The sequence below is a fragment of the Echeneis naucrates genome, chromosome 21 (genome assembly GCF_900963305.1).
Source record: "Echeneis naucrates chromosome 21, fEcheNa1.1, whole genome shotgun sequence".
NCBI lineage: Eukaryota > Metazoa > Chordata > Actinopteri > Carangiformes > Echeneidae > Echeneis > Echeneis naucrates.
This window is the reverse complement of record NC_042531.1, coordinates 5,165,973-5,178,714: the sequence shown is the minus strand read 5'-3', so window position 1 is coordinate 5,178,714 and position 12,742 is coordinate 5,165,973. Positions and strand designations below refer to the sequence as shown.

General features: G+C 41.3%; 1 protein-coding gene across 1 annotated transcript; it reads left to right on the top strand.

Moving 5' to 3' along the window:
* Positions 1-1,685: 1,685 nt before the first annotated feature.
* rev1 (REV1 DNA directed polymerase) lies at positions 1,686-12,552 on the top strand. Its single transcript, XM_029530195.1, has 22 exons — positions 1,686-1,974; positions 2,855-2,930; positions 3,460-3,592; positions 4,545-4,713; positions 4,803-5,279; positions 5,408-6,249; positions 6,585-6,683; positions 6,803-6,919; positions 7,068-7,194; positions 7,302-7,430; positions 7,524-7,678; positions 7,763-7,882; positions 7,996-8,216; positions 8,313-8,485; positions 8,566-8,795; positions 8,885-9,078; positions 9,169-9,426; positions 9,858-9,957; positions 10,067-10,269; positions 10,359-10,509; positions 10,614-10,716; positions 10,807-12,552. Exons 2-22 carry the CDS (start codon positions 2,865-2,867, stop codon positions 10,916-10,918), a joined length of 4,179 nt encoding a protein of 1,392 aa, XP_029386055.1. The 5' UTR covers positions 1,686-1,974; positions 2,855-2,864; the 3' UTR covers positions 10,919-12,552.
* The last annotated feature ends 190 nt before the right edge of the window (positions 12,553-12,742 follow it).

Sequence of the window (12,742 nt, the reverse complement as noted above, 5' to 3'; positions counted from 1 at the left end):
AAATAAACAAATAAATAAAATCCTAGACTGCTCTTGGTGGGCTGTCTCGGCTGAGAGTACGGGGGCGCATTAGCCCGGTCCACTCCCGATCTGATCACAGCTTTTAAAAGCTTTAACAGATCAGTCACTGCGCGATAGCCAAGGTTATTTAACCGGCAGACAGCTTCACACCTGCGGCTCACTCGTCACTGTCGGACCCGGTGAGTAGAACCGGTGTGGAAGTCTGAAAGTGGGCGGTTTGAAAACTACATAGCTTCTAACCCCTTTGAGGCAACTCGGATGCCATTGACTCGGTTGCCCGCACAGTGGCGGCATTACAGCACAATTTAAAGCCAAAAACAAGAAACCGTGGACGAGATGGGGATTAAGTTAGATGAGAAGACCGGAAGTTCAAGGTATCATGGTTTTAAAATTAAAATACAGCTCATGTTAGTTGAAAAGACAAATTAAGAGTTTTGGAATGATCAGGAAAGTCGATAGGGAGAATTGGGGTTATAGGTAAAGACATATATAGTATTTTTGGTCTATATATTCAAAGATATATCCCCATACACACTAATAAAAATACCAATAAGTTTCAAAAAGATGTAAAAGCATCATCATAAAATAGGACAACATAAAGGTACATTTGTATGAATATAGTTTTTTTCCTCACTATATAATTTACATTTTCAAAAATACAGATTTTTTAAAATTGTAATCTTCAGAAGGCCAGTTATTGACTGATCATGCTCAAATAAATATAAGGATTTATATCACACCAAGTTTTAGTGATAAACATAAATCTTTCCAGGATGCCTCAGCATGTGGATGTTTAATGAACCAGTGCTCTCTCACCAAACTGTGCCATTTGACTTCACTGGTTTCAGAATGAGCTAGCTAAGAGAAAAGCAGTTTGTGGATTATTGCTATTCTTGTAATACAGTTAATTGTTGGCTGCGGCATTACTGCTCTCCAATTTTTGAGTAATGTAATGTAATGCTAAGCCCAGGCTAGTTGCTTGCTTCCTACTTAGCTAGCTAACGAGCTAAGCTAACAAGCTAAGTAGGGTGGCCACTAATTTGTGCTAACTTTAAGTAAAATATTAAAATTTCACCTTTCAACTTGGAAAGTCGAAAGTATTAGCACGTTTACATTACTTTACAAAATAGAACATTTAGTAACAAAAGCCACATACCTGCATTTCTGCGTGACAAAATCCTCCAAAGATGTCAACACAAATTAGCCGAGTGGTGTAACGACTCGTCGCCATGAAAACATTGAGTGGTGGGACAATGAATTTGACCATTTATTGAATTTAAAGTGATTAAATATTAATATTAGAAATTAATTAAAATAAACCTACTTATATTTTTTCGTAAAGGATCAAATTAGCTTTGATTGTTTATTTATTTTATTTCTAATTTAACGTTTGAAAAAAACGCAGATTTAGTTTCTAGTGTCCATTCAAAGAACAATTTTTTTTTTCACTTGGTCATTTTTTTTCTTTTTTAACCCTTGAAAATTTCCGTCTGCTGGAAGCCTTGCCTCGACTACAGGATTTGTAATGTGTGGCAACAAAGAAAATCAAAGAAATGAAAATGCTCCATTATCATATGATAATTTTCTTTTTATTTTGAAAAATTCCACAGGAAGCGCTACGTTCCACCTGGCGAGCTTTGACGCTCGCTGCGAGGAGGAGAGAAAGCAAAGGGGATCAGATCAGGCGGCAGAAATGGAGAAAGATTAAGGGGTGAGGGAAAACGCTGGAGAGACATGGCATGGCAGCGTGACAAAACGGGGGGATCTCGGTTCACTTGAAGGGAGTCCTCCGGAGCAGGTCGAGGCGGAGCAGTCGAGCTAACTGTCTGCAGGATTTTCATTTCGCTTTGCTTTGCTCTTACCTCGTCTAATCAGTGCGTACACAACGTTTGTGCTGGCCAGGATCTGCAGAGTGAAGTCTGTGGCTAACAACCCAGTCTGACAGGATAAAAGGTAAAAAAAAAAACAGAAAACCCTAAACAAACAACAACAACAACAAAAAAACAAAAACAACAAGTGAGTTCTGTTCGCGAACAACCACTCGGGACCGCTGTTTGTTTACAACCGAGATTAACAACCGCACGGGAAGTTTCATAGCTGTCACATACCTTATCCATTGTTTGGGAGCTAATTTCGTCAGCATTGTTTGTGAGGTGGGAATGTGGGCACCACACTTCTACTGGCATCTTTGCACCGCCGGAGCTGACGGGATTTCGCCGTCGTGTCGTGGCGCAGCGACCTGCATGCTTAACTAGCTAAGCGCCGCTCGGAGCAGCCGAGCTAATGTTAGCATGGAAGGTGTAACGGAGTGCCACATGGGGCTCCTCAGTTAGCTACCTGTCAGCGGCGGAGGAGCTGCCCGGGCATGCCCTTGGTCACCTACATTAACCCCCCCCCCCTCACCCCCCTCCTCCTCCTCCTCCAGCCGTCCCCCTGAAGACACACAGCTTCCATCACTTTAATGTTGACACTTTTCCAGTATAATGAATTCATAACAGCTGTGGATAGTGTCACTGCTCCACTGTGTTTTTTGAAAGGTCCGTAAAGAAACAATGTTGTCCATTTGTGGGACAGATTTTTGTTTTTTAAACCATTTTCTATTGTGCCTTTGTATGTAATTTATTCTGTCTATTGTTGTAATTATCTCGACTCTGAGTCCTCCATAAAGTTTTTGATTTATTGATTGATTGAAGGAATTGTTGGCCTCTTTAGCTGTAGTCTAATCTGTTTATCAATATATTGGTAATTAAAATAGCATTCAGTTAATTAGACTTCTTTGAGAGCTTATTACATGTACTCTAATCTCATAATTATCTCCTTTGTATCTTTTCAGGTAGCTCAGTATGAGTCGAGATGGGTGGGCAAAGAAGAGAGCCAATGCCAGAGGTGACAATGGTTGGGCTGACATGGTGAGTTTCACCCAGCTCATCATAATCATCAATGCTTGGTAGAAAGCGACACTGCTGCCAAGAAGGAGGGGATGCAGAGTGCTGAAAAGCTATTCGCAGTGCACCTTACTGCAAATTGTGCCTCCCATGCCTCATTACAGCTGAGCTGCAAGCTGATCACTTGTTATTTAATTAGATACAATTTGGACTGCCAAAATTCCAAAGCTACCCTGTTCGGAGCTGCATGTAACTCATACAATAGTGTAGAGTATAAAGGCTTGAAAGTAGATGATAACATCTGTGCCCTAAAATGGCAAAGTGTTTCTAAGCTGTGCAGACACAGCACACACAAACGTGTGTAAATGAGCCCTTGCCTAAATATCACACACACTGAAAGTGCCTGGACAGTCTGTAAAACAAAATATAAACTGGGCATCTTTAATATGTTTCTGTATTCTCACGTGATCATTTAATCTCTTTGTCTCTGCAGTTATACATGATCTAAATGTGGTATGCCTTCTTCTGTCACTGCTTTTCTTATCATGTGCAGGGTGGTTATATGGCTGCCAAAGTGTCAAAATTGGATGAAGAATTCAAACTTGATGCGTCCAGGGAAAGACAGAAGGAAGGATTATGCTCCAACATCTTCAGTGGGGTGTCCATTTATGTCAATGGATACACAGGTAATACTGTGTAATAAGTTCACCACCCTGCTCCAATTTTCCCAGACTGTCCTTCACAGAATGAAAGACAGTGTCTCGGTGTAAATGCTAACCAAGACTGTCCCAAAAGGAGTATAAGAAGAAATAGAAACACCCAGCATGCTATTTAAATTTTTCTTTTCTCTTACTTTGTAGATTGGAAAATAATTATGATTCTCTGAAGTGGTTCATGCTTTTAATGGTGTGATTATGATTGTTTTCACTGTCATGGATAAAAGAACATTTGTCCTAAATTATGCATTAGCAGAGAATTTTAATTAAATTAATTTAAAGAAATAAACCAATATCCTCACTAGTTGTTGTCAGTCTGTTTACTGACATATATATATATATATATATATATATATATATATATATATATATATTTACTATTTTGGGAAAATCCATAAATCAGTGTATGGCTACCTTTTTACGACTGGTTTTACGCCCATTCTCTGACGCGGATGACCTTGTGTTTTCTCATTGTCAGTGCTATGCAGGTTAAAATGTCATATTGAAATGATCGATGAAATTAGACACATGAAGGGGGGGGTTCTTTTGTGCAATATACAGCAGCTTGTCATATGATGTATGCCAATTGACATGCATGGCACACACTGGATTAAATCATAGCGACAAAAGATATCAGGATGAGGTAGCCTGTCAAATACTGAGCCAGGGAGTTAATGTGATGAAATTGCTGCTTTTCTTTAGAATTGATAAGACAGTGGAATATCTTGACAATTAAATGCAATTCAACCTGTTATGATGTGTGGTGAGATGCTGTGAGTCTGTGGACTAAGATAATGGGTGCAGGTGCACTGAACCGTACTCTTTGCTGCCAGCATGTGTTACCTCCCATTAAGTCAAACCGATCATCTTTTTTTCTTTTTTTTTATCTTCCTCTTTTACTTCTTGACTGTTTTGTGAGCAGAACCAAATGCAGATGAGCTACGCAGACTGATGATGCTGCATGGGGGCCAGTTCCATGTCTACTATTCTCGCTCCAAGACCACTCACATCATTGCCAATAACTTGCCAAACAGTAAAATTCAGGAGCTCAAAGGGGAAAAGGTCATCAGGCCAGAGTGGATTACCGACAGGTGTGTTACTATTTAAAATTTTCACATACCACTATTTGGACTGTTTACAATTTAAGAATTGGCTAAAAACCTTGTTATTTTTCAAACAGTGTCAAGGCTGGGTGTCTCCTGCCTTACCTACAGTACCAGCTATATGCAAAACACAAAGGCCCCCTCTTCCCTGGCATGACTGTGCGCCAGACCTCTGAAATAGCAGGACCAAGCCATGGCCCTCTGCAGCTTAGCGTCCATCAAAAGCTCCACCTGCCACAGTGCAGTGTTCAGCTCTCCGTTCCCAACCACGAACAGTCTTCATCTAGCTACCAGAACAGCACCAACCCCAAATCCAGCCACAATCAACTTTACCAAGGCAACGTCCAACCTCAGTACATCCAGCACAACTCTTCCACTTGCTTTGTAAAACCCCAACCTCAACCAAATCCCTCATTATCTAAACCAAGTTCCACAAAGCCCTCAGAAACTCCTCATCGAAATATCCAGCACCAGAGAGCTGGCCAACCACAACCTCAGACCTACTCTTCTCTCAGCACTGGTCCAAGTGGCTGTAAAGAAGTGGAATTAAAAGTGTAAGTATTAGAAGTCAATAAAAGAGGGGTCGGTTGTTTTTTTTATTTCTTTTTAAGTAGAGCTGCTTTTCCCAGGCAATATAAACATCTTATAATATAACGCACTAAATTATATCTTTCTCCTACAGAAATGGATTATTGCAGACCTCACTGGATTTGATGAGCCATTCAAAAATTAACGAAATGCAAACACGTGACAGAGAAGATCTTTTCCAACAGGTGGTGAAGGAAGCATCCCTGACAAATGGACACACTCATCTTGTTAATGGTGCCTTAAAGCCCAAGGCCATGTCTCCTGTTAAAGAAAAATCCTCTGTTGACAAAGAACTGCCAGAATGCAGACTCAAGAGTCCAGAGGATGAACCTCTTAGTCCTCCAGTTCATTTTCAGACCAAACCTGATCCGTATGAATTTCCTCATAGTCCTCCAAAACTATCTGACCCCTCCCCTATCTTACTGGAACACTCCGGCACACAAAGAGCCAATGAGCAGAGACCTAAACCGCTACTTCCCACCTACCAGGAGGCAATAAAAGCCACTGAAAACCAACTACACCCAAAACAGCTCCAGCCATCCCTTCAGGCTGATTCATGGCCTGAAAAGACTCTTCCTTCCTCTGCATCTCGCTCTCTTTCACATTCTCCAATTAGGCTGAATGGAAGTCACCACAATGCCTTTTCATCTAATCCTGCCTCAGTCAACTCAACCAACAAAACTACCAAACCTGGTCCTTCCACAGACGAGTCAACCTCATCATCAAAGTCTTCAGCCCAGCTGCTGGCACAGACAGGTGATTTGATCTCTGAGTATTACACTCACTCACGTTTTCACCAGATCTCCACGTGGAGGACTGGCTTTTCTGAGTATGTCAACGAACTGCATAGCAAACGAAAAGCAGCAGGGGGTGCTTCGTTTCCTGGGAAAGAGCGCCTGAGGAAATCTATGGCCCTGTGCTCCTCAGACTGTCAAGGTAAGAAAGTCAATGTAAAAGTTGCTTCTTGTCAGTTTTTGCTCAGAAATGTTCTAGTTGGGTGTCACGGTGGATCAGTGGTCTAAAATGGAGACCTGCCCTGTCTAAAAAAGGTTATGTATAAGGAAACCAGTGGTCAAACACGTTCCCACCATCATCTGAAGCATATTCACTATCAGGGTCCCACCATATCTATGTGACATACAGTGTACCAGGTATTATTGCATTGCACTTTTCTGTGCAGGTGGACACCATTAAAAGATACTTGTTTTTTTGTTTTTGTTTTTTTTTTTTTTTTTTAACACCAAATATTGTGTGGTACCTCTGTCGAACAGGTACATCGGCATCTGTGAGCATTAAATCTTGTGTTCTGCATGTGGACATGGATTGTTTCTTTGTGTCTGTGGGGATCCGATTTCGGCCAGACCTCAAAGGTAAGGTGGTTTTTACTTTAATGAAGTTAAATTGTGCGCTGTCACCCAAAGCCTTATGCTGCATTTTTAAGTAACATGGGCACCTATTGCTTATGGTTGAGTTTGTGGTTTGCTTGCAGGAAAACCTGTAGCTGTGACCAGTAACCGTGGACAAGTCAGAGTGCCCACGAGACCCGGGGCCAACCCTCAACTGGAGCAGCAGTACTACCAGAGGAAGCTAACACATACTCAACAAAGTGAGATTGTCATATGCACCCTTATTTGTCCAGGAATCTCATCACTGAGTGTTATTGGCCCTGCTCAGTGTATTTCCTGCATTATCCTGTTCATGCTTTACTTAATTGTAAGCTGCTTGATAAAGTGTACCCTTACTTGGCCTCACAGGCAGAAGTGATGAGGATTTATATCTAACTCCTTCGCAAGAGAGTCCTGATTCCCACAACAATGGAGTGGACGAGGATGCTGCTGCACTGTCAATGGCAGAAATTGCTTCCTGCAGTTATGAGGCTAGGTGAGATATAAACCTATAAACCTGTGAACATCTGATCAACTTTAGACATTATTGATATTTGTATTTTGTGCAAAGCCAAATGTTAACTAATAGGTTTTCTCTCACAGACAAGCCGGGGTGAAGAATGGGATGTTTTTTGGGAAAGCAAAACAGTTGTGTCCCTCTCTGCAATCTGTCCCATACGATTTTGAGGCTTATAAAGAAGTGGCTCTCAGCATGTATGAGATACTAGCTGGGTAAGAACAACTCAGCTTCACTAACTCGTTGCTCATTTACATGAGAAATGACATGAAATGACAGCACACCTCTCACCTATTTACTCATCGCAGTTTTACCCACGACATTGAAGCTCTGAGCTGTGATGAAGTGTTGATAGATGGTTCAACTCTACTTGCTGAGTTGGGCACCCACCCAGAAGATCTTGCCAAAGCGATCAGAGCAGACATCAAGGATAAAACTGGATGCTGTGCTTCAGTGGGCATGGGTGAGTATGTTTGTTCCGTACTGTAAAATAGATCAAAACAGTGTTTGTAATGTTCACATTCAAACTGTCCGCTCATCTGTTCAGGGTCCAACATCCTGTTGGCTCGGCTGGCGACCCGAAAAGCCAAGCCAGATGGCCAGTACTTCTTGAAGTCAGAAGAAGTGGATGATTTTATCAGGGACCTGCCAGTGACCAGTTTGCCAGGTGGATATGTAGCACCACCTGCTGGTCATTCCTGTCAATGAAAGTTTTTCAGCATTTGTGAGTTAATAGAAAATTTATATTGAACAAAATTGCTTCTGATTCCTATTTTCTAGGTGTTGGGCCTGTTATGGGCCGGAAACTATCTGCTATGGGTGTGAGGTCGTGTGGGGACCTCCAACAGGTGTCTCTGTCTCACCTACAGAAGAAGTTTGGACCCCGGACTGGACAAACCCTTTTCCGTTTTTGTAGAGGGCTGGATGACCGGCCTGTCCGATATGAGAAGCAAAGAAAGTCTGTCTCCGCTGAAATGAATTACAACATTCGCTTTACACGGGTAAGCCCTACTCTCCTTCTCCGCTACCATATATCCTCTTATTAATCTCTTTTCCCATCAGTCTCTCTTTAACCTTCTTTTTCTACCACTCACTAGATTGATGAGGCAGAATGTTTCCTGACTAACTTGTCAATGGAGGTGCAAAGGCGTTTACAAGAAGCAGGGGTTCGGGGTCGCAGAGTTACCTTGAAGGTCATGGTGCGAAAGGTCGGCGCTCCAATGGAACCAGCTAAATATGGGGGTCATGGCATATGTGATCATATAGCCAGGTAAGAAGGAGAGATTCATCCTTGATGGTTGCAATGCATTTGTCTCTCTGTTAACTCATTTTCATGTCTCCTGCTGCCAGGACTGTGATGCTCGCGCAATACACCGACAGCGGTCAGCTGATTGCCACTGCAGTCCTCAAGCTGTTCCATGCCATGAATCTGCAGGTTCAGGACTTAAGAGGGGTTGGTATCCAGATTCAACTTCTTGAGGGAAATCACTCTGCTTCCCACGACCCCACAGGCCACCGGACACGCTCCATCAAAGAGATGTTGCTTGGCCAGCAACCGAGTGCCCGATCACAGAGCAGAGGTTTGTGGTCAAAGTCTTTGTCTTTTTGTTTCAGCTTATATTGTTGATGCTGTCTTTGAAAGAAATTAAGTTAAAGATCAATTTTACAGGTCCCACAGACAAGAGCCCACATCACGAAAAGACTTTTTCAACTGCAGGCTCGCCATCAGGCTCCTCTCCACATCTTCAGTCCCCTGCTGAGCCAGTCCCTGGGACGAGCAAAGATCACCCGACATGCAGTCGAACTCCGAAACATTCACGAGCACGTCTCGACCTCAGTATAGAAGTCCCCTCCCCTTCCCAGGTAGGTGTTTAGAGGGTATTTATCATTGAGGGACTGGGAGTCGATCAGTGATGCAGTTTAATCAATTTATGTTCATTTCTGATTTCCAAGGTGGATCGTTCTGTGTTGGAGGCTCTGCCTGCGGAGCTGAGGGAACAAGTGGAGCAGTCATGGATTAATCGGGATGGGAAACAAAACAGTCAACGGTCACCCAGTCCACAGCCCCCGGCTTCTCTTCCACAACTTCCGTCTCTGAATTCACCTCCTCGACCTGCTCTCTACACTCCACCTGTAGGAACTTTGGTTTTACAGATTCCAAACCATCCAGACAGTCCAGGAATTGTACTGGAGCTACCAAACTTCTCCCAGGTAAAGATACATCAGGTTGACACTTGACCTCTAAATATTAACTGGGAACTCAATTATAAAGTACAATGAATAAGGAATATCTAATAGCTGTCTAGTATAACAGCTTTATTTATTTTTTTACAACATCACTTTAACAAGACATTTAATTTGGGTAGATAGGAAACAAGTACATTTTACTTCGCCTTTTCATTCATCTGTGTTATTATTTCAGTCCTCTCTGTATGGATCTGAACCAAATTTCCAACAGACATCACTACTGAGTCCATATTTTCCTAACATGGATGTAACTGAACCTTTAACAAAACCAACTTCATAAATCTCTATCCATCATATCACTTGGATGAAAAAAACAAAAGTTTAATTCCCTTCAGTTCATGTCGACTGTACCTTGTCCGTCAACCTCACTAAGTCTCTTTACTCTCTCACTGCAGGTGGACCCAGATGTATTTGCTGCCCTTCCCAGAGAGCTCCAGGAAGAGCTGAAATCTGCCTATAACCGCATAGCAACTGTCCAACCTCAGTCAAAAATGTGTAAGTCCTCAGGGGGATTAGTTGCAAGGCAATGTCCTTTACCTAACAGCTATTAAATAAACAAAGCACGTTTCCGTCACCTATTTTTTTCCTAATTGTTTCTCTGCAGTGGATCAGAAGAATCCACTGATGCAGCTAAAACAGTCAGGAGCAGGAATTGGCATTGGCCGAGTAAAGCGGCGCTACAAGAGGAAAAATGCAGTGAGCCCTGTTAAAAAAGGACCTTCCCCTACAAAGAGGCGTCAAACAACAAACCACCCTGCCAATATCCTGCCTCTTGTAACATCACGGGAACTAATAAACGCAGTAAAAGTGAGTCTCTAAACAATGGCATGCATGAACAAATTATTGTTGTTTAGAACTTGACCTAGCTTCTCAGTTCACGTGTTTTTCCCTCCCAGAATGAAAATGGTCCCTCCACATCCTCCTCAAACAAAGACATCCCTGAGTCTCTTTCTAATTTCATTCCTCGTCCTGCCCCATCATTAGCCGGAGCCTGCGACCTCACAGACATTAAAACACTCTTACGGGAATGGGTCACCACCATAACAGGTAGACAGCCTGTTGTGGCTTCCTAACGGTGCCAGGACAGTAGTGGTCTGCTTTGTGTGTACGATGGCAGAAATGCATTGGGTTTTTCTCTGCTTTTTCCTCAGATCCTATGGAAGAGGACATCCTGCAAGTGGTGAAATACTGCACTGATCTGATTGAGGACAAAGATCTGGAGAAGTTAGATTTGATTATAAAGTATATGAAAAGGTAAGGACTGTACAGTTAGGCCCCTTAGTGACTCGCTTTCTTTTTCTGCTTACATACTCTTTATATTTCGTATTGAAATTTTCTTTGCAGGCTCATGCAGCAGTCGGTGGAGTCTGTTTGGAGTATGGCTTTTGACTTCATCTTAGACAATGTGCAAGTGGTTGTGCAACAGACTTATGGTAGCACCCTGAAGGTCACATGAAAAAAGAGGGACTCTGTTCACTGTGTTACCTTTTTAACACTTTTTTTTAACAATGTTTACAAAGTCATCTGCAGTACAAATTATGACATCTAAATTATGATTCTCCTTCCTTCTGCCAGTTATTACCTGCACAGACATACAATATGACAAAGTATTACAAAGCCCATGGCAGTATTTGATAAGAGTATGTACAGTACATTACTTTGTGTACTAACAAAATTGATGGCCAGGAAAATTAAGTGGTGTAGAATCTATTCATCAAAACCCAGAAGAGTGATAGTTGTAGCAACTTTTTCTACAAAACAAGTTTTCTTTGAAATATTGCCAAGGCTCAGTTCCATCCATGTAAAATGTTTTGCTTCACATTTCATATACATACAGTCAGAACCAGGCCTTGTAAGACTTCAAATTCCTGTTTCCCTGGTAATTGTTTTCCATCTAATATTGACCTATTTTGTCCATATGTCTATGATTTTTGCACTTCAGTCAATGTAGGTTGAAAATAATGAAAGCCGTAAATATATTTTCCATGTAGAAACAAAAGCCTCTTGATTTGTTGAATAGACATCAAACTTGTAACAATCACCTGAACAACAGGAGTAGTTGAGCTAACTCTTCTTTTGTCTTTTCTGTGACCCAAGCCACTTGAACTGACCTGTGAAAAATGTACTACTGCTGTGCCACAAAAAAAGCAGACAAAGTCTAGTCTGGTGCATTACAGCAGTATTGTTTTTTTTGTCTTGCAAAAAAGTGCCAAACCCTGTTATTATAACATGTAAATAATGTTTTTAAAGATGCTTGTTAAAAGTTTTAAAAGAAAAGATGTATGTAGGGGACTTACCTCTTGTATTGTTTACATGTAGTGAATTCTTAGTAAATGTCTTTAAATTGTAAATCTTCTCACTCCAATAGTTTGTACATGTTCCAACATGGAAATCAGAAGCTGGCCAAAGCACTTCATATGAGGTTAACTGTTGATTCTCAGTAGCACTCTAATTGCAGAGGATGTTAGCTGGGGTAATGGCAATCAATAAGTAGCCTATGCATCTCTTTTTTTCTTTTTTTTTCACTAACAAGTGAGAGGACCCTTCAAGATAATGTAATATTTCATACAACCTTTGTACTTGGATTAAAATCTTGGTATTCCAGTGTTTTCACTGGTTTCATAAAATGAATATTAAAATTATGCTGGATTTGCATAGGAACAGAAAGTGTGATTTTTAACTTGTGTACTTAACATGTTGGAGACATTCATATGGCTTGTGGCTACATTGTATACTACATTGTGATCAGAAGTACTCAGCCGATGCGGTTGGCTGGCTGGTTTGTGATTTCACCATGCAAGAAACGATGCGTGTGCTTGAAAAGTTTGTTTAAAACGGTATCCCTATATGCAAACCAAATCAAGCTGTTGTGTTTTTTTAACTTGTTGAAATGAATGTAATTCATAATGTGCAAGTCTCCATTCACTTTCAAGATGTTGCTTCTCTTCATCTTTCATATCTTTCCAGAAGGGAGTAGCCAGGAGCAAAAATTGGCCAGTCTTTAAACTGGCTTGTGCCTGACGACCTTAAGCTGTGAACTTGTTTGTAAGTTTTTTAAGTCTTGGTAATAAACTGTAAACTCTGTATAAACTGATTGGTCTTTGTTGCTTTCTAAAGTTCCAAACCTGTCTGGTTGTGCTTTTTCAGTCATGATTATGTTGCTTTTAAACAATTATTTCGAGTACAGGATATTGTTTCAATCACAAAGTGAGAATATTGACGGATGTCAAGGATGAACATTTAAAGTTTGGTTGCCCATCTTTCACATCTTAACTGTCTC

Excerpts from the sequence above, each read along its gene's own strand:
- rev1 (XM_029530195.1), top strand. The coding sequence starts at position 2,865 with ATGAGTCGAGATGGGTGGGCAAAGAAGAGAGCCAATGCCAGAGGTGAC. Across the intron at positions 8,217-8,312 it reads ACAACATTCGCTTTACACGG|ATTGATGAGGCAGAATGTTT; the intron begins GTAAGCCCTACT and ends ACCACTCACTAG. Across the intron at positions 8,796-8,884 it reads TGCCCGATCACAGAGCAGAG|GTCCCACAGACAAGAGCCCA; the intron begins GTTTGTGGTCAA and ends TCAATTTTACAG.